This window comes from Dipteris shenzhenensis, chromosome 28, assembly GCF_047967505.1.
Source record: "Dipteris shenzhenensis isolate YYH24624 ecotype China chromosome 28, Dip_SZ_1.0, whole genome shotgun sequence".
Classification (NCBI taxonomy): domain Eukaryota; kingdom Viridiplantae; phylum Streptophyta; class Polypodiopsida; order Gleicheniales; family Dipteridaceae; genus Dipteris; species Dipteris shenzhenensis.
In genome coordinates, this window is record NC_141623.1 from 27,787,549 (window position 1) to 27,812,568 (window position 25,020).

General features: G+C 40.9%; 1 protein-coding gene across 9 annotated transcripts; it reads left to right on the forward strand.

The window, feature by feature from the left end:
* The first annotated feature begins 428 nt into the window (after positions 1-428).
* On the forward strand, positions 429-5,710 carry LOC147883401 (pentatricopeptide repeat-containing protein At3g09040, mitochondrial-like). Of its 9 annotated transcripts, none has more exons than XR_015543751.1 (3): positions 429-3,292; positions 3,399-3,481; positions 4,250-5,710. XR_015543751.1 is itself a non-coding variant. In XM_087399286.1 (2 exons), the coding sequence occupies exon 1, from the start codon at positions 1,042-1,044 to the stop codon at positions 3,445-3,447; it is 2,406 nt and encodes an 801-aa protein (XP_087255412.1). In that variant the 5' UTR covers positions 429-1,041; the 3' UTR covers positions 3,448-3,481; positions 4,250-5,710. The 9 variants fall into 9 exon arrangements, 3 of the variants coding, with proteins under 3 accessions (XP_087255412.1, XP_087255413.1, XP_087255414.1); XR_015543752.1 differs by having other exon boundaries at positions 5,311-5,710; XR_015543753.1 differs by lacking the exon at positions 4,250-5,710 and having other exon boundaries at positions 429-3,089; positions 3,197-3,292; positions 3,399-3,474.
* The last annotated feature ends 19,310 nt before the right edge of the window (positions 5,711-25,020 follow it).

The following is a 25,020-nucleotide window of genomic DNA, read 5'->3' on the forward strand; positions in this document are numbered from 1 at the left end:
CTCCATCTCCGATTCGCATCAGAAAGCTCATCATTCCGAGCAATGGAGAGTTAGATATGTGTTTGAGAAAGAATTCTGTGATTCATGTTCGAGAGAGATTTCATTTTAGTTTCCCTGAGATTACTATTATGTGAGAGATGAGAGAAATAGGGAGATTCCCTTAGAGTTCTTTGTGGTGAGAAGCCTTGTTCTGTGAGTTTTTTATGTTTCCTTGGGGGAAAGAGTGTTTGGAGTGAGAGTCTCCAAAGAGACATTTCTATTCCTGAGAGAACGTTCTACTTAGACTCAACCAAGCTGCTAGCACAGCTCAACAGCGAGCCTATCTACAAATGCATCTTTTGGGTTACTACAAGTACCCACTTGAGTAGCCGACTGAATCCTCCATGGCCATCTACAGCCCCAGCAAGCTACTCCATTGGCAGCTCAAAAACATGGCTCCCTTGTCCGCGCCTACGGCCTATGCAAACTTAAATGGTCTCCTTACAGATCCTCTACTTCTCAATGCTCCTCTGTTGCTCCATTGCTCCAAGGCTTCCTAGCACCTCGCCACGCCTACTTCAATAGAATGACTATGGGTAAGCTCCTCCTATAGAGGCAGATGCAGAGCTTTGGTTGAGAGCTGCCCGACTTCAACAATGAGCCAGTTCCCCAGTCGACAGGTCCGAACAGCCAGCTTCTCCACGACAGCCAGCCGGTTGTCTAAGCAACTCCACATGTAAACGGATGACTTGCAAGCGCCCTCAGCAAATGGCCCTTCAGCCTGAAATAAAAATCCAACAACCTCTCTGCAGGATGGCCTGTGGGGGTTGGGGTTGGGGCTGGCGATGGCTATGGCTACCGCCATATGGGTTGTGCGCCGTTTTCATCGGATTGCCCAACAAGCAGCCATCCAAGCTCCACAAGTGCTTTTGGCGCTACGGTTGTTCCCAAGATCCCTGAGCTTGAATGTTGTGACGATCAGACGGGAGAATTACGATGTCCAAGGATAGAACATATCAGAATGGACTAGAGGTTCGTCAGAAGTCCGAATGTAGTTGCTAAATGAGCCAGCGAGATATTGCTTCATTGGCCTCTCTTCTGAGACGATATGGTAAAGCCAAGAATCTATCCGACGGTAGACGTGTGCATGCTTATATCTGTCAGTCCGGTAATGAGCGCAATATCTTTATAGCCAATTGTCTTGTTGACATGTACGGAAACTGTGGGAGAGTGGAAGATGCTCGAGTTGTATTCGACAGGATTGCTAATCCCAATGTGTACTCATGGAACATACTGATGAAAACATATAGCCAGAATGTGATGAATGCATGTACTGTGTTTGACAAAATTCCTAGTCCTGATTCGTGCTCATGGAATATACTGATTCAGGCATATGCCCAAACTAGGAATTTGGAGGCCGTGACGAGCCTTTTTTGCAGAATGCCTCGGCGTACAGTAGTTTCTTGGACTGCCGTGATTACAGCATATGCCCAGAATGGGCATGGCAAGGAGGCTTTGCATACGTTCCGTCACATGCAGCTCGAAGGTGTTGAGCCAAACAAGATCACTTTTGTGTGTGTTCTTGAGGCATGTGCTTGCATGGAAGACCTAGAAGAGGGGCAGGAGATCCATGCTGCTATTGTTGTCAAGGGGTATGAGCAAGATGACATGGTTGGGACGAGCCTTGTCGACATGTATGGCAAATGCAGGAGTTTGCCCAATGCAATGAATGTATTTGGTGGAATGCCTCGTCAGGATCTAGTCATGTGGACTGCGATGATGGTTGCGTATGTCAACAATGGTGAGGCAATGGAGGCCCTGAAACTATTTCGTCAGATGCAGCTTGAATGTATCAGGCCAGATACGGTTTCTTTTGTTTGTGCAGTTGATGCATGTGCGCATATTGAAGCTCTTAACGAGGGACAGAAGATCCATTCTGCCATTCTTGCCTGTGGATTTGAGCAAGGTGCTCTTGGGAATGCCCTTATCAACATGTATGGAAAATGTGGGAATCTGCAGGATGCAAGGGTTGTGTTTGGCAGAATGCCTCATAAGGATACCGCGTCATGGAATGCCATGATTACAGCATTAGTTCATAACGACTGTGGCACAGAAACTTTGGAGATATTTTGTCAGATGCAGCTCGAAAACGTTGAGCCCGACAGGATCACCTTTGTTTGTGCCCTTGATGCATGTGCCAGCATGGCAGCCCTTGAAGAAGGGCAGGAAATCCATGCTGCCACTGTCAACAGTGGACATGAGAGTGATGTTTTAGTTGGCACAGCCATTATCAATTTGTATGGCAAGTGCGGTGTTCTGCACAGTGCAAGAAGTGTATTTGAGAAAATGCCCTGTCGGGATGTTATTTCTTGGAACACCATGGTTGCAGCATTTGCCCAGAATGGGAATTGTGAGGGGGCTCTGGATATGCTTTGTGAAATGGTGATAGAAGGTGTCAAGCCAGACGAGATCACCTTTCTTTGCACTCTCGACGCATGTGTGAGCCTGAGAGCCCTTGAAGTGGGGAATGAAATACACAATGCCATAATCGGAAGTGGGTATGAGCATGATCTTGCATTGGGAAACGTCCTTATCAATATGTATAGCAAGTGTGGGCATCTGTGTGATGCAAAGAGGGTGTTTGGCAGAATGCACAATCGCAATGTTGTGTCATGGAATGCTATGATTACAGGGCTTGTTCAGAATGGGTGTGATGATGAGGCTTTAGATCTCTTTGATAAGATGTGCTGTGAAGGCATCATGCCTGAAAAAGTATCATTCGTCTGTGCTCTGGATGCATGCTGTAGTGTTGCTGCCCTGGAGAAGGGGCAAGAAATCCATTCAGTTATCATTACCCTGGGATATGAGGAAGATGTAGGGAATGCCCTTGTTGACCTGTACGGCAAATGTGGGAGTTTGAATAACGCAAAGAGCATGTTTGAGAAAGTTGCACATGAGGACACAGTCTCGTGGAATTCCATGATGGCAGCATTTGCCCAGAATGGGCATGGGAAGGAGGCTTTGGATTTGTTTCACAAGATGCTGCTTGAAGGCATCAAGCCAGACAAGATCACCCTCACTTGCATTCTAACTGCATGCAGTCGGACAGGGCAAGTTGATGATGGCTCTCATTTCTTCTTTTCTATGAGTAAAGACTATGGCGTTCCCCACAGCGAGGACCATTATGCATGCTTAGTTGATCTTCTTGCTCGTGCAGGGCACTTGGACGAAGCTGAGGACTTAATCAACAACATGCCACTTGAACGAGTGGCTGCTCGATGGGCATGCTTGCTGGGTGCCTGTAGGATTCATGGTGATGTGGATCGTGGAATACGTGCTGCAAATTTTTGTTTTGAGTCAGACCCAATGAATGTTGTCCCATATGTAATCCTGTCAAATATCTATGCTGTGGCTGGCAGGTGGAATGATGTAGTGAATGTACGGGAGGCTATGAAAAATGTGATGTAAAGCTAGTTGCAACCCTCCTACCTGGAAGAGCAAGGTAATATCAGCTGTAGGTAGCGTCATATTATTTCCTATGTTCAAGTGTTAGTGAAAACTGAAACATTTTCCCAATGCTTCCCCTGTTGTGCACTTACAATATCTCAGATTAGTTGGTCGCTGAAACATAAACATTGTGTCTGCATTTTTTGGAGGAGAAATTCTGTTAGTTCATCACAATTGGGACAGGTCTGTAATCTGATTGTGGTCCGCAGTTCTCGCAGACTGCTGACATATATTTGCCTAGTGATTTTGGTGTATGTAATTGGAAGTTTTTTTGAGCTTTGGAACCGTTGACGTTTGCCCAAGAAATGACAGTGCACAAATGAAAGAGGCTCTTGTTCTAGATAGTTCATTTGTGAGAACATAGCAGTTTATGAAAATGACAGAATTTCTCCGAGTTCTTATTCTCGCTATATGAAGACGGTGTGTGATTTCTTTTGAATTTCGTGGAGTGTCATTACTGTGACGCACGCACTGCCCGTTATTTGTGCTTCTGTAATCAGTTTGAAAACCTTTGTTTCAGCTTCTATCTACAGTGTAATGAGGGAATTGCATTCTAGAAACACTAGAGGAAATTGCTATTTGTGGAATCACATCGTTTTGCGCTTTCACTATTGTGGGATGCATTTCTAGAAACATTAGAGGAAATTACTATTTCTGGAATTGAGAGTACAAACTAGAAATCAGTAGACACTATAGAACCCAGTGGCCACCCAATCCAAGTATGTTCATTCTTGAACTAACACATAATCATCCATACTGGCAGCAAATAAAAACTCAGGGGTGAAGAGGAAGACTCTGAGGAAGTGAATTATGTCCACGAGTCTTTAGGTAGACCCACCAGTGAGCCCCCTTTGCAAGCATCAGACTACAACTCCAAGGCACTTGTTGCTGCTCTAGACAGCTTTGTTCGAGGCGGAAATTCACTTCCAGTTCTAGCAATAGCCGAGCTCTCTGAGTTCATGCACTTACGCTTTGCAATTGAGGGGAAGTTGCTCGTTAAGTATGGAACTTATAAGCCAGGGATGTTACATATCCTACATGTTTAAGGGCAGATTTCACTGACTATGTGACACTGTCACTTTGGTTGTACCCCACGCATATGTCCCTCAGTATAGAGATAGCCTGTCTATCGACTCTTTCTACCGTATGGAGGGCACTACAATAGTGAAGAAAGCAGTTGGTGAAGGTGGAACTTCAAGCGTCTCACTACATGATGCCACCACAAATATTGTGAAGGGAGAGCCATTCGATGGTACCATTACAATGTGGCCAGAGACAACTATCGCATGCGCTATGCCCCTTGGGCATCATCATTTGTTCGGACATCTTGGGAACAATATCCACAGTTGTCGGCACTATCACTTTCGTCATTATCAAGGAAGATACAGATAGCCTGACAATAGACGACGGGCCTCTTCATGAAGATCGTGCAACTGTAAGTGAACCTTTACTGTACAAACAGTGATAGGCTAATCAATCACAATATACTGTTTGTTTACGTGCATTTTTCAAAAACGTGTTGCAGCTTCATTTTGTTGTGGAGCGAAAGAGTATTTTGTCCTGATTAACGCAGGAGTACCACAAGGATGGAATTGTGATGTACACTTTGAGAAATGTTTCATATATGTGTGGCAAGAATGGTTTAGGATTTTTTGACTTCACTATTCCTGGACGGTCAAAAGAGGAATGAACTCCAGCATGCATTCACAAGCCAGGTGTTTGCCTTAGAATATGGGAGAAAGGTAATATATAGTAGCATGTTAAAGTATTGTTTGGTGGTTAGCACATCTGTACACTGACACCATTGTTTCTAAATTGTTGCAGGTGACGAGAGTCCTAAACTTCACGCATCTTAATGCGCAGTTGATTGACTACCAGTGTGGAGCTTGTGGTGGTGTGCAAGTTAGTCGCAAGCCAGGCCGTCCTTTTTTCTTCACTTGCGATTCCGTTCGGCATATAGCCAAGATTCCATGTCTTACGGGCCTAAAATTCTTCTTGCTGATGGGACAGATGTGTCTGTTGTGGTACGAGGCAACCACATTGACGCTATTTTGTCATTCCTGGATCTGCATAGCTCTAGTGTTGTTCATACTCGCTCACTTCTACTTGACTTGAAGCCAAGTGGGGCTTTCACGATCAACAGTGCTGGCTCAATCATTGCATATGAGTTGCACGCATGATGTGCATGTCCAATCCCTATGCGTCATGTACAAAGTTGCTTATATGCTCCATATCTAAATAAGTTGTACGTGTATGCTGGAATAAAGTAAATGATGGTTTGTCTACATATGTCTCTTTATCTTTGATGCCATAGAGGTTTGCCTAAAGTCTTAAAACCACTTGTGAAAAAGCCATGGAGTATGGCGAAGCACTCTTTCCCGAATATGATACTATTAAACTTAACGAGTTTAATATCCAGCAACCATTAAATTCAAACGTGATTCATAGTCTTGGCATATTGCTGAAAGAGTTCTCCTACAATCAACTTTTTGAATTACTATATGAAAGCATTCACAATGATGAAAGCCGAGGATCCCCTTCATTGTCATGGCCTTCGACCATTGTGCAACACGTTCTTTGATTTTCTTGAAACATGATAAAATTCAAAATTATTGTTATTTCATACTTTGAAATTCTTTTCGACACGATTTGATGTTTCATTCAAGTTACTTAGGTATGATGGGAAGACACTATCTACAATGTTTTTTGTAAGAACATCCCCTTTTAAAGTGCTACCACATGGCAGTAGATCAACGTTCCATACCCCATGTAATTGCTCAATTGATAGGGCATCAGTTAACATGAACATATGTTACATGGACAAATGACCATGAGAAAGACTTATACTCATTAGTTTCAAGGTATGTGTTTTTTGCCTACTGTGCAAGTAGCACAATTTTATGACAATGTCTTTCCACACAGATCCTACACATTAAAGGCAATAGAGAGAGAAGTTTTTTTTTTTAGGGCAAAAAAATAAAGTGTCTTTATTACTTTATAACATTTAGTACATGAAAAGATTTCACCTAGACTATTAGTTCTACTTGCATCAACACTTACATCATGGAATAAAAAAAGCTAACATCCTCAAAAACAACAAGGAGGGGCTTCTCAAAGGTGGAAGGAGAAGCTAGAGGTTTCCTCTTTGGAGTTTGAAACAACAACAGTAGTATTTGTAGAATGACCTAGAGCAGCACAGCAAGGCCTTGAGAAGGGTCAATAGACATAGTATCCAAATCTTGCCCTAAAATAGGTAAAACCATAGCAAGACCCTGGGTTTGATCAAGAAGGGCAAAAGGGAATTGAGCAGAGAAACCAACACAAGGAAACTGAATGTTGGAGCCAGGAGAGGAATTAAGTGACTGATTCATTAGGAAAAAAGGGAGCTCATTTTGGGGCCCTGTAAGAAATTCACTATTTTCTCTTTTCTCTCTCTACAAAAGCAAGAAAATATGGATACTTGCGTGAGAAATGTCAGTGTGAAAAGGAATAAATATATTCTTTCACATGCTTTACATTCAATGTTCATATAAGAGCAACACTTTTCTGTGCAGAATTTGGTGATTCTGACACCGTAGACGCGTCCGGAACGGCCCAAAACCCCAAGAACGGCATTGGAAACGCTGGAATCGGACATCCGGAGGCCTGGAAACGGCCAAAAAAGGCCGAAAAGTGAGATTTGCAGAAAAACGCGATTTGGTACCTTTCTGCCGTCTGCAAAAAGGTACCAAATCGCGTTTTTCTGCAAATCTCACTTTTCGGCCTTTTTTGGCCGTTCAAGTCTGCAAAAAGGTACCAAATCGCGTTTTTCTGCAAATCTCACTTTTCGGCCTTTTCTGGCCGTTCAAATCAGACGGCAGAAAGGTACCAAATCGCGTTTTTCTGCAAATCTCACTTTTCGGCCTTTTTTGGCCGTTTCCGAGCCTCCGGATGTCCGATTCTAGCGTTTCCAGTGCCGTTCTTGGGGTTTTGGGCCATTCCGGATGCATCTGCGGTGTCAGAATCACCAAATTCTGCACAGAAAATAAATTTTTTAAAGATTCAAATTAGATCACCTCATTAATGTGACATGCTTTTACGAACATATAGTACTATTTCTTTTTCTTATTTTCATCTTCTTTTGTTGAATTTTCAACGTTACGTTGGCCCACTCCTGAGAGCCTATTTTCTCTCTCTTCTAAAAGGCCCCAAAATGAGCTCCCTTTTTTTCTAATGTGAGGTATCCATAGCCAAGGGGGGGATTTGCTGGAGAGGCTAACCACAGTAGGATAGAAGGGAGGGACATTAGCATCTGGGGAGCACTGAGCATGGGTAGCTTCAGTAGAAATTGATGAGGGAGTGAAGAGGTTCTAAGAACAAGAGAGCTCTGTGTACTTGTAGCAACAATAGTGGAAGGAGCTTTGCTTGAAGGGCCATCAAGAGGTAGAGAGGATGATCTTGGAGAAGAGGATATCTGCAAGAAATGGGGTACCTTGGCATGTTCATCTGAGATGAAGCAATGACGTTTATGTCTGGAGATGTCTGCACTTAAGTCTTTGATTTTCAAGGTTGCATGCACTAATAAAGAAGTCAAGCCTTCTCTTTTCCTGTCCCACCATGAAGCAAACATAGCATCATTACAAATACCTTTATGATTAAATTGAAAATTATTTCTAGAGACCCAGAACTATAGAGCATGGGCCCTTATTAGAAACCAAGGTTCATGCCTTACTTTGCAAAGCATCCCCTAGTAATATGGCTTTCCAATTTATAGGTTCACCACACTCCATCTGAATGAACTTCCATACTCTTCTGGCATGAGGGCAAGCAACAAATAAATGAAAGACATCCTCCACAGAGTTAAGGCATCTCATACATTTGCCATCTCCTTTACCAATCCTGAGCCCTCTAGAGTTAGACCACACTGCTTTGTGAAGGATTAACCAAGCAAGACAAGACATTTTCTCCGGCACATTTCTATCCCAAATTCTGTGAAATCTGAAATACAATTGAGATCTGTCATCATTTAGTTTCCACCTATTGTTAAGGGGTCTAAATAAATCCTCCATATCTGCAGTGGGAGTTGGTATAGGCAGTAAAGAGGAGCACCCTACCCAGCTAAACTCTTTGTGTATGCAGAGGACTAAGCCTCCCTTCCAACTCACTTCTCCTTTCCATAAGTCTAGTCTTTCCATGATCAATCTCTGATGTTGTTTGGTTAGGGAGAACTCCCTTCTAATTTCAAGCCAAGATTTCCACCTGAAAAGCTCTTTATTTCAAAGTTGACCCCAAGATTAAATACCCTTCTTCAATAAGATAGCTGCCACTAAAAACTGCTCAGCTGTTAAAGTGTCCGATTTGAATATTGAGGACACCCAAATAGATTCAATGGCCATAATTGTTCCTTTGCCAGAGAAAAGAAGGAAATCTTTTATTTCTTCAAAAGCCCCCCAAATAGACTTCTACAGGGGACTCCCCTTGGATTTACAGGGTTCAGGGTTAAAAAGAGCAGAGATAAAAGGGTAATTTTTCCAATTTGGAGCCCTGCAAGGTTTAATATACCTGATATTTCTCAATAGCAGCTGAGCCCAATCCTCCTCTGGATGAAGTGATGCTTTGATAATCCAAGTAGCAGAAAGATTTTTGGCAACAGAAGAAATATCTATCCCCCCTAGTCCCCCTTCTTCTTTGGGCTTGATACAGTAGTCCAACCTGACTTTGGATATTTTATTGTTCCCTCCCCATAATAATGATTTGCACAATCTGATGAATCTGTCTAGACATGTTTTGGAAAGGGACCAACAAGAAAGATAAAAAATACCAATGGGGTAGAGGCGATGGTTAATAACCGGTTTCTTCCAGCCAGGTTTGCTTGGAAACTTCTCCATTTTCCCAGCTTCTTCTGAAATCTATCCATTACCCCGTCCCACCTCTACTTCATTGTAACCTCAAAGCCCATTGGAATGCCCAAAAGCCTGAAAATTGTCCCTTTTTGAATTTTGAGGCATCCTAACTATTGGAGAACCCCTTGCTCCTTGCCACTGAGTGTGTCATACCCTATTTTGGAGTGGTTGGCATCCTAACTATTGGAGAACCCCTTGCTCCTTGCCACTGAGTGTGTCATACCCTGTTTTGGAGTGGTTGATAGAAGATTCTGAGGCTTGACAAAAAACTTCAAGACAATCCATTCACATCTAACATCTTGATCAGTCACTTCTAGGGGTCAAAATGGTGTCATTTGCAAACTGCTGGCATACCAATTGTTTACCATTTATTAGATCTATTACTTTTAGACTTCCCTCTTGGATTTGACTTCTAAGAAGCCATCCTAGAGAATCTCCAGCTATAGCAAACAGAAGAGGAGCTAATGGGCAGCCTTGTCTGATTGATCTCTTAAGAAAAAAGGGGTCACTCATCTTTCCATTGACATTGACCTTAGTTGTAGCATTAGTGAGTAGAAGCTTGACACTTGACACAAAAGAGGGTCCCATACCCATGTCCTACAGAGATTGAATTATAAAATCCCATTCCAGCTTGTCATAAGCCTTATCAAAGTCAACTTTAAGAAAGCAAATATCCTGTTTAGTTTCTTTAGCATATTCACATCCTTAGCATATATTAATAATGGCTTCAAGAAGGTGACATCCCTTGATAAACCCCTTTTTCTCTACAAGAATCCATTCTTTCATTTTGCCTTGAATCCTAAGAGCTAAAGCTTTTGCAAAAATTTTAAAGCTGCAGTTTAAGATTGTTAAAGGTCTCCAATTCTTAATCTCATCTTTTGGGGCCCCCTTTAGGGATCAGCTTGATAATACCCCCATTAATGTGAAGGGAAAAAAATCTTTTCATTGAGCTTTCTTGCCATAATAGTAATAAATATGGGCCAACTAGATCCCAGAAAAACTTGTAAAACTCAATAGGTAGCCCATCTTCCCCAGGTGTCTTACCATCTGCCATGACTGCCACAACTTATTTCAACTCTTCCAAACTGAAAGATTTGTCCAAGTAGGGTAGATCAAAAGTTTTTATAGCATTCTTCCTTATAATTTGACATAACTGTCTTGCTCTTTGAGTGTCTTCATTAAGGGGACTTGTGCTAGGGAGCAGTTCCTGAAAATGATGCTGGATGTATTCAATATTCTCCTAAGTGTTATTTAAGTGGGAGCCATTTGGTCTTTTAAGGAGAGGGATCTCTTCTTGAGACCTTTTTCTTTTTAGTATTCTGAATGTTTCCTTAGTGGGTCTATCAATCTTCCTACCCATCAATCTCTAAAATATACTTTGGAATCATTTAACCTAATCTATTCTTATTTTCTGAGATCTTTTTTTGCACTATTCATGGGCCTCCACATCTCCAGATCTAGCTTTTTCTTCTGATGTCTTGATGTTATCCTAAATACAATCCATTCTTTGAGCTCTAATCTGTGCCCTTTTCTTTCTAGTTGTTCTTAGAATGTTATGGGTATCCTTGATAGCAAGTGCCCAAGCATATGAGGTTGCGGTGTGCTTAGAGAAAGCACTATACCAATCCTCGTTGATTAGATTTTGCACAATCTTTAGGTGGAAGAGCTTAGGGTCAACTTTAAACCAAGAGGGGCTTCTCTCACCAGAGCCAAAATCACATTTAAATCGGACAGGTTTGTGGTCCGACAAGCTTAAAGAGGAGTATGTTTCTACTCTTAAAGAAAGATGACGTTTAGTAAACTTTGGGAGACATAGAACTTGTCCAATCTAGCCTCCCTTCTATTATCCCCAACTTGACTATTGCACCAAGTAAAATCCCTATTTGTGCTCACATCAACCTACTACCAGTGATCTTTGCACTCTTCCCAAGAAAGCAATTCAGAACCTCTAGTGCATGTGCCCTTTTCCATTCATATGTCTGCCTTGCTCTCTACCATGTTGAAATCCCCCTTTAGAATGCAGTTACCATCTACACACTACATAGATTCCCATAAAGCCCTCCTTTCTATGGCTAAGTTAGGGGCATAAAGAGAGAGAACTGCTCATCCTTTGAATCTTCCTCACTATCTTCTACCTCTTCCATGGCATCTTCTCTGTTGACATCTTCCTCAAACTCTTTGAACCATCCAACCTCTATAACCATGTTATCATCTTGGCTGACACTGTGACTTTTCTCTAGACTCTCTTCTTGATCCTTGAGAGGTTCAAGAGAGTTTTTATTTGCTGTTTCTAGATGCCTGAGATTCTAGTCATTATCACTAACTCTAGTGATATTCTGAATATTGGTCTGGTTTTTAATAGGGGGATTCTGAACTTTAGGCACCCACTTTTCAGTAGGAGTAGACTGTTTAGCAGCAGTGGATTCTGATTCTTTAACTTTGGATCTCTTTAAAGGGTAGTTTTTACCACATGAGTGGATAGGCCACATAAAAAATAGGAGTGAGGAAGATTTTTATAAGTCAGGGACTATCCTCTGAAAACACTACCATTTCTGTTAAGGATAGTGAGAGTCTTAGGCAGATATCTCCTCAGCTATGTCCATATGTAGATCTGAGGATTTTTGCCTCTAGGATTAATAAAGTTTTCATTATCTACACCCAATACTTCTCCAAGACCACAACATAAAAAAGGAAGTTGGTTGCATAGATAAAGAGGTAGATCAGGGAGCTCCACCCAAACAGGGATCTTGGTTGACCTAGGGGGATCAGGGGAAAAGTCCTTGGACCACCATTTTAAGTACAAGGGTTGGTTTTTAATAGTCCAAAGACCATGCTACATTGCTCTAAAAGCCATCCTAGATTTCTCAAACAGAAAGACAAAAAAGCCTTTTTAAAGGAATCTTACATTCAACACATTTATCCCCTTCCTAATCTAGTTCATTCTAATCCAAGACTCAATGAAGGTAAGAGGAGGTCTAACCCCAAGCAAAAAACCCACTAATGCATGAGTTCTTAGCCACACTAGAGAGTCATGCAAAAAATTGTCATCCAAGAAAGCCATTACACTCTTATCTTCTCCATCTGTTTGATCCTATCCATTAGACTATTGTGCTCCACTAACATTTGGTTGTGTAGCATGCTTGGAGCATGCTTGGATTTTGAGACTAATGGTTGTGGGAGGTCCTCAACTTCTTCCTCGCAGGTCATGGGAAGCCTCAACTCTCCTTGAGTCTGCCTTGTATCTCGCCTCGATTGGTTGAAGTTAGACGGCCTCCAGTTGCATTTGTTCTGTCTCCACTAGCTCTGTCTTTGTCAGTTCGATTGGCTTCTCCTTCACCACTTGGAATGTGTGACTACTTGGTGGCAAGGCTAGCAGAGGCTCCTGCAGCTCAATCTTTACCGTTGCTTCCAATCATGTCTCTTCGGTTGGGAGTGCTTTGTGTAGTTCTCTGGAAGCCGGGGACCCATTTAGACTGGGAGTGCTAGGAGAAGGACACGTTCCTCGGGGAATACTGAAGAAGTCCCCCCCATGGCTTTTAAGGTGCATGCACATAAGAGGGGCACACAGCTCCTCCTCCTCTTCCTCCTCTCCCACTGCTGGGACTTGGTCGAGCTCCATAACGAAAAGATGATGGTCCATGTTCTTCCAAAGGATTAGTAACTAACACAAGGAAGTGCAACTCGTCTAATATATCCAAATTATCTGGCAGCTAGGGAGAAGCACGTGCACAGAAGTCATGAGAGAATTCAGAAAAGAAATCAAGTGGTGAGGTAAGTCGAAAGAGACATCTAGTGGGTTGATGGGAGATGCAGAGTACGGGTGTACAGTTCGAGCATCACCCACAAAAGCTCCTCTGTCGCTATCTCCATCATCCTCTATCTCCATCATGGTGGTTCCCATATATATTAATAGAAATAAAAGTTTACAGGATGCGAAGATCCCTTTCAATAGTACGCAGCAATGGTAATGGGAATGACATGATTCCCACAAACACTGACAATAGAATTGCCTCCACACTACCTCACTCAATCAAGAAAGTATGAAAGACAACAACGCTGCACTCGCTTCGAAAGTTAGTACGAAAAAACCATCCGTGACACTCGTTTCCCTTGTGTTTGTCGTAGGTCGCTAATGTTCAAACGTCGTTCAAACATAAATTAATTATGCTGAACGAACGTGTAACTAACTACATTATGCAAATCAGAATGACAATAGAGAACAACAATCATGATGATAAGAAAATATGTTCACTTTGCACAAAACAAGTGAAACTAAATAAGATGTCGATTCTTTCACATGCAAACATGAGCCTTTCAAACAAAACAAGCAAACTTAATGATATTGAAGCCAGATTGGTCACAATAAGAATCCCATTTGCCCAAATAAGGGAGTTGTCATATGATAGACAGTACGCTTGCATAGAAGCATCGTTAATATTCTTGCTGATATTGATAGAGCACAAAGAGTGCTTCCCCACTTCCTCACATATGATAGAGTTGTCATATGGCAGACAGTACGGGTTGCATGGAAGCATCGTTAATGTTCTTGCTAATGTTGACAGAGCACAAAGAGTGCTTCCTCGCTTCCTTATAGTTGACTCGATAGTACTAGTTGCAATAAGAAGAAAGCTCAAATACATACACAATTACATGAGTGGGAATGCACATCCAACATTAATTGTGCGTGCCCTAAAAGAGTTGCTAGAAACACCATTGTACAAGCAAATCAATGCTAAATTGAACCCCTTATGGATCAATCACATTCTTAACTTACAAGCCTATATGAAAGAACATGAACAAAGCACAAGTACTACCTTTAGTGAAAATGAAAATGAAGTTGAGACGGAGACATTGGTACATGGCATAAACATTGCACAACAAGTTGTCAGCTTTGAGGACAAGACAATTGTAGTCACTCCCTCTGAAGGTTGAGTCACCCCTAAGTATCTTCAAAGTCAAATTCTCGGAGGAGCCTGCATTTGCAACTTTGCTCTTTGGTTAACCATATAATTATGCAATTCCTATGCGAACAAGCTACCAACAAGAAATAGCCTGGGAACTGATAAATAAGGACCGTCGGTTTGCATACTCAATAGAGAATCTTTTCTTCAAGACAGTGAAAATTTAAGTGCACCAAGTCCTATCTTCCACATGGGTACGTATGAGAAAAGCACAACTAAGAGGAAAATCATTGAAAGCAAGGGATATGATATAAGACACAAACATCAAGAAGCTACTTCAATCAAACATAGGATACCGCGACTTCACATGCCTTCGAACATCTCTAGATTATAAGTTCAAGCTAAAGAAGAACTTGTTCGCATTGATATACCAATTGGGACGACCAACATTCTTCATCACAATCTTTGCTATAGAAAATCTTTGGGAACAACTCACTATGTGCTTGAAAGAACTTCAGAATATGTCAAATCCCTCGAAAAATAGTGCATCACAACAACCAATAAGAGATTTGATTAGATCATATCCTGTAACCACAGCAAGATACTATGTCCACGGGTTCCAAGTAATTAAGAAGTTGCTAAATCAAGACCAAACAATAATGTGAAAAGTACTTGACTACTTCTTCGTCTCACTGAATTTTAAAATGAAGGAAGTTAGGCTACTATGGATTGACAATGCTCCTGAGTATGGAGTCTCAACAAATGAAGACATTATTGAGTTTGTGGACAAACACATCACAATTGATAGTTCAAAGCTAACGTTGATAAATATGTACCTACAAACACATAGGCACAAAAAGACTTGTAAGAGATGAAACAAAAACTATAGATTTGGATTTCCTATACCCCCAAGGACAAAAACAAGCACTTTCTTTCCATTGGAATGCACACTAATAATACCCACCATAAAAGAAAATGTAAGAAGAATTGACTAGGTAATGGAAAACTCTTCCACTATAACTATGGACTTAGAAAACTTCTTCCAACATGTTGGAATGGCAGAAGAACAATATGTAGAGTGCCTACATGCAAAAGTAATGCAACCAACAATACTACAACAACAACAACCAAAAGACATGTACACGAACAACTTCAATCCAAAAATATCCAAACTATGGGGGGCTAACACAGACATATAATTTGTTTTAAACTCCCATGGCGTAGTTGCCTATTGTGGCACCAGCCAAAAAATGGTCATTAGAAGCATTTTCTCAAGCTGCTCTTCCAGATTATGATCCTAAATAACGTGGAGCCTCCTCTCCACCAAGGTTGTCGCCATCATTAAAAGGATTGAAACAAAGGGGCCAAAATCCATGCATTGTAGTGGCTTAAAACCTCATTTCTCACTTGTAAATTTTTGAGCAAAGGGGACTACGACTCTATCATACAATGGCAATACGATGAGGGCATTAACGACGATGAAAAAGACAAGAAAAGAAGCAGGTGGAATAAGGAAATGTGGATCGATTTTGAGGCTCAGTGTCGTGCCCTATGAATAGCTAATCCGAAGAAACATAGTTGTTGAGATTATAGGAAGAATCCTGATATGAGTATCTTCATTTCTTCCACCTGCGTGATGGTGGATAATCTCCACAGGTTGCAGTTGTCACTTAGCTCATTCACACAAACATCAGCTTTGTCAAGGAAACTTTGCTCATTCACACCAACATGGGTCAGCTTCAAGCTAGCTCTAGGTGCTACTCGACTTCAGAATAGGTGGCGCTTCTGTATTGGCAACCACATTATAGAACATAATCAATGGGGCAATGTTATCGGGAACCCAGATTATGCCCCCTTGTTATTAGCTTGATCAAACCTCTAGATAGCAAAGACAAAGGCCTAGGCCTACCCCCAAGACCACAAGATCCATACAAGGACTTGTATTTTTCTTTGGTCAAGGTGCAATAAGGTGTTTGTCAAAGAAAACGGCCAACTATTTCGTTGTGTTCAATAGAAGCAGAAGAAAGAGCAGTTGCCAGTCACAATAGGTACATATGAGGCTAGATGGCTCATCGGAGGTTGATTTTGTCTGGATTAGCAATGTAAATCTTTCGTCTTATATATATCAGTAAGCATGAACACATAACCCATTACAAGATCCCATGGTACATGATGATTGGGCAAATGATCATAACCCACTTTTGTTTTGTGTGTAGCACTTACACTCACCACACATCTCATGAAGAACTCTTTTTCCCCATGTTACGTATTCAGTGCCATCTCAAGTGTGGACTCCCACTGCTATTTATAGGGAGCGGATTGGATACCAGGGCCTGATTGACCTAGGCATGTGGGACTTTCCTTGAGCCCCCATACGCACAGCTCACCACGTGATGGGTGCTCGAGTCAAAGATATTAGACATCGGCTATCACTAGCCTATTATAGTAGCTCTGCATCATAACTTGTCTCAAGAGCCCACACAACTTCTATCATTTCCTTTTTTATCTGTTCTTGTAGGTGAAAGTTATTAGTCTTAGCATTTGCATTTATTGATAGCATTGTAAGTAGACCATACCAATTCTTGTATCTGAGGCATTTGTTTATAGATAGATAGTAGTAATATTGTATAAGATAGGACCTCTTTGAGTAATAGTCATCATCCACTTGAAAATTTTAAGAGCTCTTGGAGAGTGGATGTGAGACGTTGAGTAGTTTTGGATAAATTTTGAACAAAGTTGCAAGTGTTAAGAGTCTCATTAGGGTTTTTATATTCACCAATTCCAAAAATTGTTTCACCGAATTAACATTTGAAGGATAAATTTCAACATCACGTTGGAATACTAGCATTCCCCAATTTCCTCTATGGCAAAAATGGATAATGTCAATTGCATTATGGCATGAATAAATTGATACTAAAATGCCCTCATGCTAAGGACTAATGTTCGATTACAATCATGCTGAAAACTAAATGAAGGTACTAAGGTGCTAGATGTATGAGTTTGAAGCAAATGAGAAGATCCATAAGGCATTGGATCCATTAGGAACTAATCAATATTTTTCAAGCAAGGTCTTACTTGGCTTTGTGGTGTTCAATCTTCTCTAAAGATTTACCATTCTAAAATCTAGACTAAATGCCATGGTGAGACAATAATTACAAAATGTTTCTTTTCTTGTTCTCTTTAGGTGCTAATGTATTTTTCTATCACCCCGAGTTGACTTGGATCACATGGCCAACTTAGTGTAGGTGTGTACACAACTCAACAAGAAGATGCTCACTCTAGTAGTCCTAAGGTTGTTTTACTAGCTTCCTACTCCATGCAAGGTTCAAAAACAGAGTTTAATAGTAAATTACTAACAAAATGAGGGTTTTGTGCTACATTGGAAAACCGTACGAACAGGTGATATCTCATTCAAGTGGAATTGCGAGTAGAATAGAAGTACACCACAAAGCAATGTAAAAGAAAATGTATTCCTTCCAAATGAACTGAGTACAATAGATCATGGCTGCAAACCAATAGCAAAATCCCTCTCTTTCTCTGGATTAAATATGGCAAAGGGTTTGACCTTTCATCTCCCAATCCAAGGTGAATGCTACCTAAAACCGACCTTGGCTGAGGAGATGAAGGATAAAGGGTTTCACCTTCATCCCCCAAGCCATTATCTCCCCTCAACCAAGATGACAGATGAAGGTGAAAGGATTGACAGATGAAGGTGAAAGCCTTTGCCCTTCATCACCTCAACTAAGATAGGTTTTAGAGGATGATGGTGAAACCCTTTATCCTTCATCTCCTAAGCCAAGATGGGTTTTTAGAACTGATCTTGCTAGAGGCAATGAAGGCAAAGGGTTTCACCTTCATCCCCCAATCCTCGGTTTTGAAACTGATCTTGGGTTAGGGGATAAAGGCCAAAGAAAATTTTAATGTTTGGATTTAAATTTCAACATTGGTTTTTAATTTCTCCAAGATCGGTTTTGGGTAGCCTTTTCCCTTTATCCCCCAATTGAGAAATTCAAAAACCAATGTTGAAACCAACCTTGGGTTAAATTCAACATTGGTTAGGGATAAAGGCTAAATTCAACATTGGTTTTTTAATTTCTCGTTTGGGGGATAAAGGATTTAAATTTCAACATTGGTTTTTTAATTTCTCGGTTGGGAGATAAAGGGAAAAGGCTACCCAAAACCAATCTTGGAGAAATTAAAAACCAAGGTTGGAATTTAAATCCAAACTTGAAACCATTTATTTTTTTCAAATATTTTGATTTTGTAAAATACATAGACAAATTATGTAACTACCTCCACCAACCGATCTTGGTATAAAGCTTAAAAAATAAAGTTAAGAGCAAATTTTGAAATTTGTTTGAATTCTTCAAAATTGGCTTAAATTTTTCATGTTACTATATTTGGCATAGAGAGAGAGAGAGAGAGAGAGAGAGAGAGAGAGAGAGAGACTACCTGTGTGAGAGAAAGAGTGAGAGCATGTGTGTTTTTGTGTGTGAGGGAGAAGCCGAGAGAGAAAGAGAGGATTGAGAGAGAAGGAGAGAGAGTGAGAGAAAGAGAGACGAGAGAGAGAGAGAGAAGGAGAGAGGGAACTTGAGAGAGTCGAGAGAGAACTTGAGAGTGCCTACCTCAATGGCCTGCAGAGGCAATCTTGGCGATGGCTATGGCATAGCAAAGTAGCCCTGTTAGATATCAATGCTCCACTCTCGTGTAACTACGCGGGAACCAACTAACTCTACTTGTAAGCCCCCCATATGAGGAGAAGGCATTTGAGTAGCTCGGTTATCTGGTAGGTCTTGGTTTGGACACCAGACGGGAGCCATGTGTGGCCTGATGGCTGGACGGCTTCAGATAGAGTTGGCACACTACCAACTAGGCTACATGCAAGTGCGGGAAGGCATCCCATGATTGACCACACTGAGCATAGACGGAGCATTTCCCGGGGCAGCCCACTCTTAGGCTGCAGGGCCCATTTGGAGCCCCAAATGATCTCGGATGGCTGTGGCCCATTTGGAGCCCCAGATGATCTCAGATGGCTGTGGGTAGGGATTGGATCGGTCTCCCAATTGAGTCTAACTGACTATGATTGGTGGCTATATAAGAGCAAGCCCGTGAAGCCCATATTCATCATTGGCTACAGCAACCCTGATTCCTTAGCATCTAGCCTCCGTCCTCTACTGTTTCCAGCATGCCATCAAAGCTCCTCACACAGGAGCGCACGGCTGGGAGGCAGCGCCATCTATTGTATTAGTTTTACAATAATCAAATTTTTGATTCTCCATACTATCTGTTTTTCTCTCTTGCATACGAGATCCTGTTATCTATTGAGCACAGATGTTGTATTGTTTTCTTACATGGTAGCAGAGCTTGGGCTCTAGCAAGAAGATTTGGTAGCACGTTTCTGTTTGCGAGCATATTGTGAGAGATGGCCCAGCCCGCAAGACTGTGAATCCCACCATACGGCGAAAGCGAAAAAATGGAGGGCACTAACTATCCACTCTAGAAGTTCAAGATGAAGACCATCCTAAGTGCATATGAGCTTTGGGACATTGCTACTGGGGTGGACGTGAGGCCAGTTCCGAGATTGGATCTAGCCAATGCAGGACAACAGATAGTACCAACTGCGGATGAGATTCTCGTGTGGACAAGAAGAAATGCAGATGCACCGTGTTCTATTGTCTGCAGTGTAAGTGATTTCGTCATGGCATTAATTCAACATGTCACCACAGCTGAGGAGGCATGGACGGTCTTGAAAAATCAGTACGAGACCATGAATTAGACACGAATTCAGAATCTGGAGACTTAACTCGCGAACGAGAAATTGTCTGAGTCTGAAATGGCAGAGAAGTTCATCACCAGGGTGAAGAATCTGCACGATTAGATGACTGCAATTGGCATCACCATCACAAGCAAGAATCTAGCACGAAGGTGCATACGGATTCTCCCACCAAAGTACGATGGTCTTGTTATAGTGCTGAATACACAGAACAAAAATCCACCCCTCAACTTTGAGGATTTCAGCACAATGCTTCTGGAGGAGGAGATGCGTCAAAAGACGAGGACTGGAGAAGATTTGGCTTTCTATGCTGGATTAAAGAAAGGTAAGGGTAAGGACTCCGGTAACCCATCTTCTTCTGATGATAAAAAGAGAAAGAAGAAGATCAAGTGCTTCTATTGCAACAAGGCAGGGCACAAGCAGAATGAGTGTCGGAAGAAGATTGCAGATGAGAAGAACGGAGTAAAGAAAGAGTCCAACAATAGCATGCAGGCAGTACCAGTAGAGCTATTTATAGCAATGGAGGAGATTTGCACGGAGGTAGTTCATGTACCTACGGATGAACCTTGGATTATTGATAGTGATGCATCGTGCCACATGACCAGTCGGAAGGATTGGTATACCTCTCTACATCCAGTAGGGAATGACATCCTGCTAGCAGTCGACAATGATGCAAAATGTCCACCAAAAGAAAAAGGTACGATTGCTCTCAAGTCAGATGGAGTTGTAAAACAGTTGTCCGATGTTCTTTATGTGCCAGATATCAACAGGAACTTGTTGTCCACTTCTGCAATCACAGATCGGGACCTCAAAGTTCACTTCGATAAGAATGGCGCACATATTTTGGATCTTCAAGGAGAGGTCATTGGTAAAGGTACATGGCGCAACAACATATATGAACTCTTAGCTTTCAGTGCTCGAGCTGATGTGAGTAACACTAAGCTGTGGCATGAGAGGTTTGGTCATCTAAACCTTAGTTCTTTAAAAAAGATGCATAAAAGTGGAATGATTGCAGATCTACTAGAAATTATAAGAGACTTGCTGGAGAGGCATCTTCATCGACTTGGCATTGGGCTGAAAAAGTAAGTTCACTTGCGGGTGGACATTGAGGGAGGGTGTTAGATATCAATGCTCCACTCTCGTGTAACTACGCGGGAACCAGCTAACTCTACTTGTAAGCCCCCCATATGAGGAGAAGGAATTTGAGTAGCTCGGTTATCCGGTACATCCTGTTTTGGATACCAGATGGGGGCCATGTGTGGCCTAATGGCTGGACGGCTTCAGATAGAGTTGGCAGACTGCCAACTAGGCTACATGCAAGTGTTGAAAGGCATCCCATGACTGATCGCACTGAGGGTAGACGGGGCATTTCCCGGGGCAGCCCACTCTTGGGCTGCGAGGCCCGTTTGGAGCCCCAGATGATCCCGGATGGCTGTGGCCCGTTTGGAGCCCCAAATGATCCCGGATGGCTGTGGGCGGACTGGGTCGGTCTCCCAATTGAGTCTAACTAACTACGACTGATGGCTATATAACAGCAAGCCCGTGAAGCCCATATTCATCACTGGCTATAGCAACCCTGATTCCTTAGCATCCAGCCTCCGTCCTCTACTATTTCTAGCATGCCATCGAAGCTCCTCACACAGGCACGCATGGCTGGGAGGCAACGCCATCTATTGTATTAGTTTTACAGTAATCAAAATTTTGATTCTCCATACTATCTGCTTTTCTCTCTTGCATACGAGATCCTATTATCTGTTGCGCACAGACGTTGTATTGTTTTCTTACAAGCCCATGGTCACCCTTGAGAAAGGAACTGTGAGCAACCGTGGAAACCTTGATGATGGAAACTGCAATGGCAATGGAAACTGTGAAAACTGCGATGGCCATGAAAACATTGACGATGGCTATGGAGATGTAGATAGCGATCGTATTGGCTTTTGAACATGCATGTAGCAATGGAGATGGAGATGCAAATAGCGATGGGGATGGAGACGATAATGGTGGCATTGGCATTGGCGGTAGGCATAGAAGATCATGACGTAGATAGAGACAGCCTTGGAGAAGACATTGTGGGAGATCACGGCGATGGAGACCTGCACTATAGAGACGATAGTGGTGATTTTGATGGAGACCTACGCGATGGGCGGTGATGGCGATGTAGATTTGCACAATGGCGAGGCCATGGCGACTGTAGTACAAAGGTAAGTTTTCCTTAGGTTAGGCTTTTCATTACATTATACATTAGGTTAGGCTTAATGTTGGTAGTTTAATGTTAGTTAGTTTATTGTTAAGTTAGTTTAACACTAGGTTTAGGCTTAACATTAGTTAGTTTACTGTTAGGTTAGTTTAATGTTAGTTTAGTTTGACATTAGGTTAGCTTAGCTTAGCTTATGTTAGGTTAGGTTTCTTTTTAAAAATCTATTCATAAATTAAAATATATTTTACCAATATATTAAAATATAAATAACATATATATTTATTATTAATTAGAATATATGTTAATATATTTCATCTTAATTAAATATATCTTTTTAAATTATTTTGTTATATTTTAATTTATCATTCAAGATATATTCTACTAATATATTAAAATATTAATAACATAAATATATATTAATATATGTAAGTATATATATATTTAAAATATGTTTTAGTATTCTTTAAATATTTTAATTTATTAAAATGTATTTAATAGATTTTGATTATTAAAATATATTTTGATATAGATATATATTTTGAATATATTTTAGTATAATAACATATTTTATTATATGTTAAATATATATTTTAAAATAAAACATAAAATATGTAGATCTATATAGTATAAATCTTCTAAATATGTTACTAAAATATCTTTATATAAGTATATTTCACTAAATTTTAATTCTTTCATTATATTTTAATAGATAAAAAATATTTATATATGTGAAAATATAAATATGAAATATATTTAAAATATATTTTAGTATTCTATGAACATTTTATTTATTAAAACGTATTTAGGACTTTTTTTTTTTGATTTGGAGATATTTTAAAATTACATCTTAGTGGAAGCCTTTTCCCTTCATCGCCTAAACCAAGATCAGTTTCAAAACCATTCTTGAATTTTAATCCACCACCACGAACTCCAAGATCGGTTTCTTAAACTTTCCCATGATGAGAGGCAAAGATTGGTTTTAAAACCAATCTTGGTTTCATTCTCCACAGGACATGATGGGGACATGATCAGTTTTAAAACCGATCTCAAACTTTCATACTACATCAGGCATAAGAGATCAAGATCGCTTTCAAAACCTATCTTGAGCTTTTATCCTCCACCATGCATGAGAGTCCAAGATTAGACCAAGATCGTTTTTAAAACTGACCTTGGATTAATCTCGTCACATTGGACATGATGGAGACTATTATCAATTTTAAAACCGATCTCAAGCTTTCATCCTTCCTTGGGCATGAGAGATCAAGATCGGTTTCAAAATCGATCTTGAAGTTCTGTTCCACCTCGCCTAGGAGTCCAAGATTGATTTTAAAACGACCATGCTTGGTTTTAAAACCGATATTGGCTTCATCCTACATATGACATGATGGAGAGACAAAGATCGGCTTTAAAACGGATCTTGGTTTCATTCTCCATAGGACATGATAGAGGCCATGATCGGTTTAAAACCCCATCGTGAGATACCAAGATCGGTTCTTGGCTTAATCTCCTCATTGGACATGATGGAGGCCATTATCGATTTTAAAACCCATCTCAAGATTTCATCCTCCCTCGGGCATGAGAGATCAAGATTGGTTTCAAAAATAATCTTGAAGTTCTCTTCCACCTCGCCTAGGAATCCAAGACCGGTTTTAAAACCGATCTTAAACTTTTGCATGATGAGAGACCATGATCGGCTTTAAAATCAACCTTGGCTTCATCTTCCATATGACATGATGGAGGCCAAGATTGGTTTTAAAACCCATCTCAATTTTGCATCCTCCATCGGACATGAGAGATCAATATCGAGCACACATGAGAGTCCTAGATCCTCCATGACGTATGAGAGTCCTAGATCAGTTTTAGAACCGATCTTCAACTCTCATCCTCCGTAGGATAGGAATGGCCAAGTTCAATTTTAAAACCGATCTTAAACTTTCATCCTCCATCTCGTATGAGGGACTAAGATCGGTTTTAAAACCGTTCTTGAAATTTTATCCTTCATTAGGCATGAGGGACTAAGATCGATTGTGAGATTGGTTTTATCCTCCATCATAGCAACATCGCTTTTATCCTCCATCAAGCATGAGAGTTGATCGGTTAAAACCGATATTGAACTTTCATCCTCCATCGAGCATGATGCAAAGATCAAATTTAAAACCACTCTTACACTTTTATTCCCGGTCATGCATGAGAGATCAAGTTTGGTTTAAAAACCGATCTTGAACTTTTATCATCCACCACTCATGAAAGATCAAGATCAATTTTAAAATTGATCTTAAACCTTCATCCTCCATTGGGTATGAGAGACAAAGATCAGTTTTAAAATCGCTCTTCTACATGTCTTTCCCCATTGGGCATGAGAGTCTAGCATCGGTTTTTAAACCAATCTTTTCCTTTCATCCTCCACCAAGCTTGGCTAAGCCACTATTGTTTTAAAACACATGTTGATGAAAGATGAGAAGTATCACTCAGACCAATCCATATTAACAAAAATGAGAGAACAGAGAGAGAGAGAGAGAGAGAGAGAGAGAGAGAGAGAGAGATATTAACGTCTCTAAAAGGCCAAACGGCCTATGAGACTAAAACAATTGATACATCTGCTAGTGTTGTCTCATCAAAGAGAACAACAAAATAAATAAGCTGAAGGCTGAGAGCTACTAAAGGTACTTACAGTCAGAGGGACTGCAAGTGAGCCAAAACTAATGAAATACCAAGCAAGTATTTACTAAAAGTACCAATTGATCAGCATAGGCAAAAAGCTAATCAATGAAAACGTTGCAC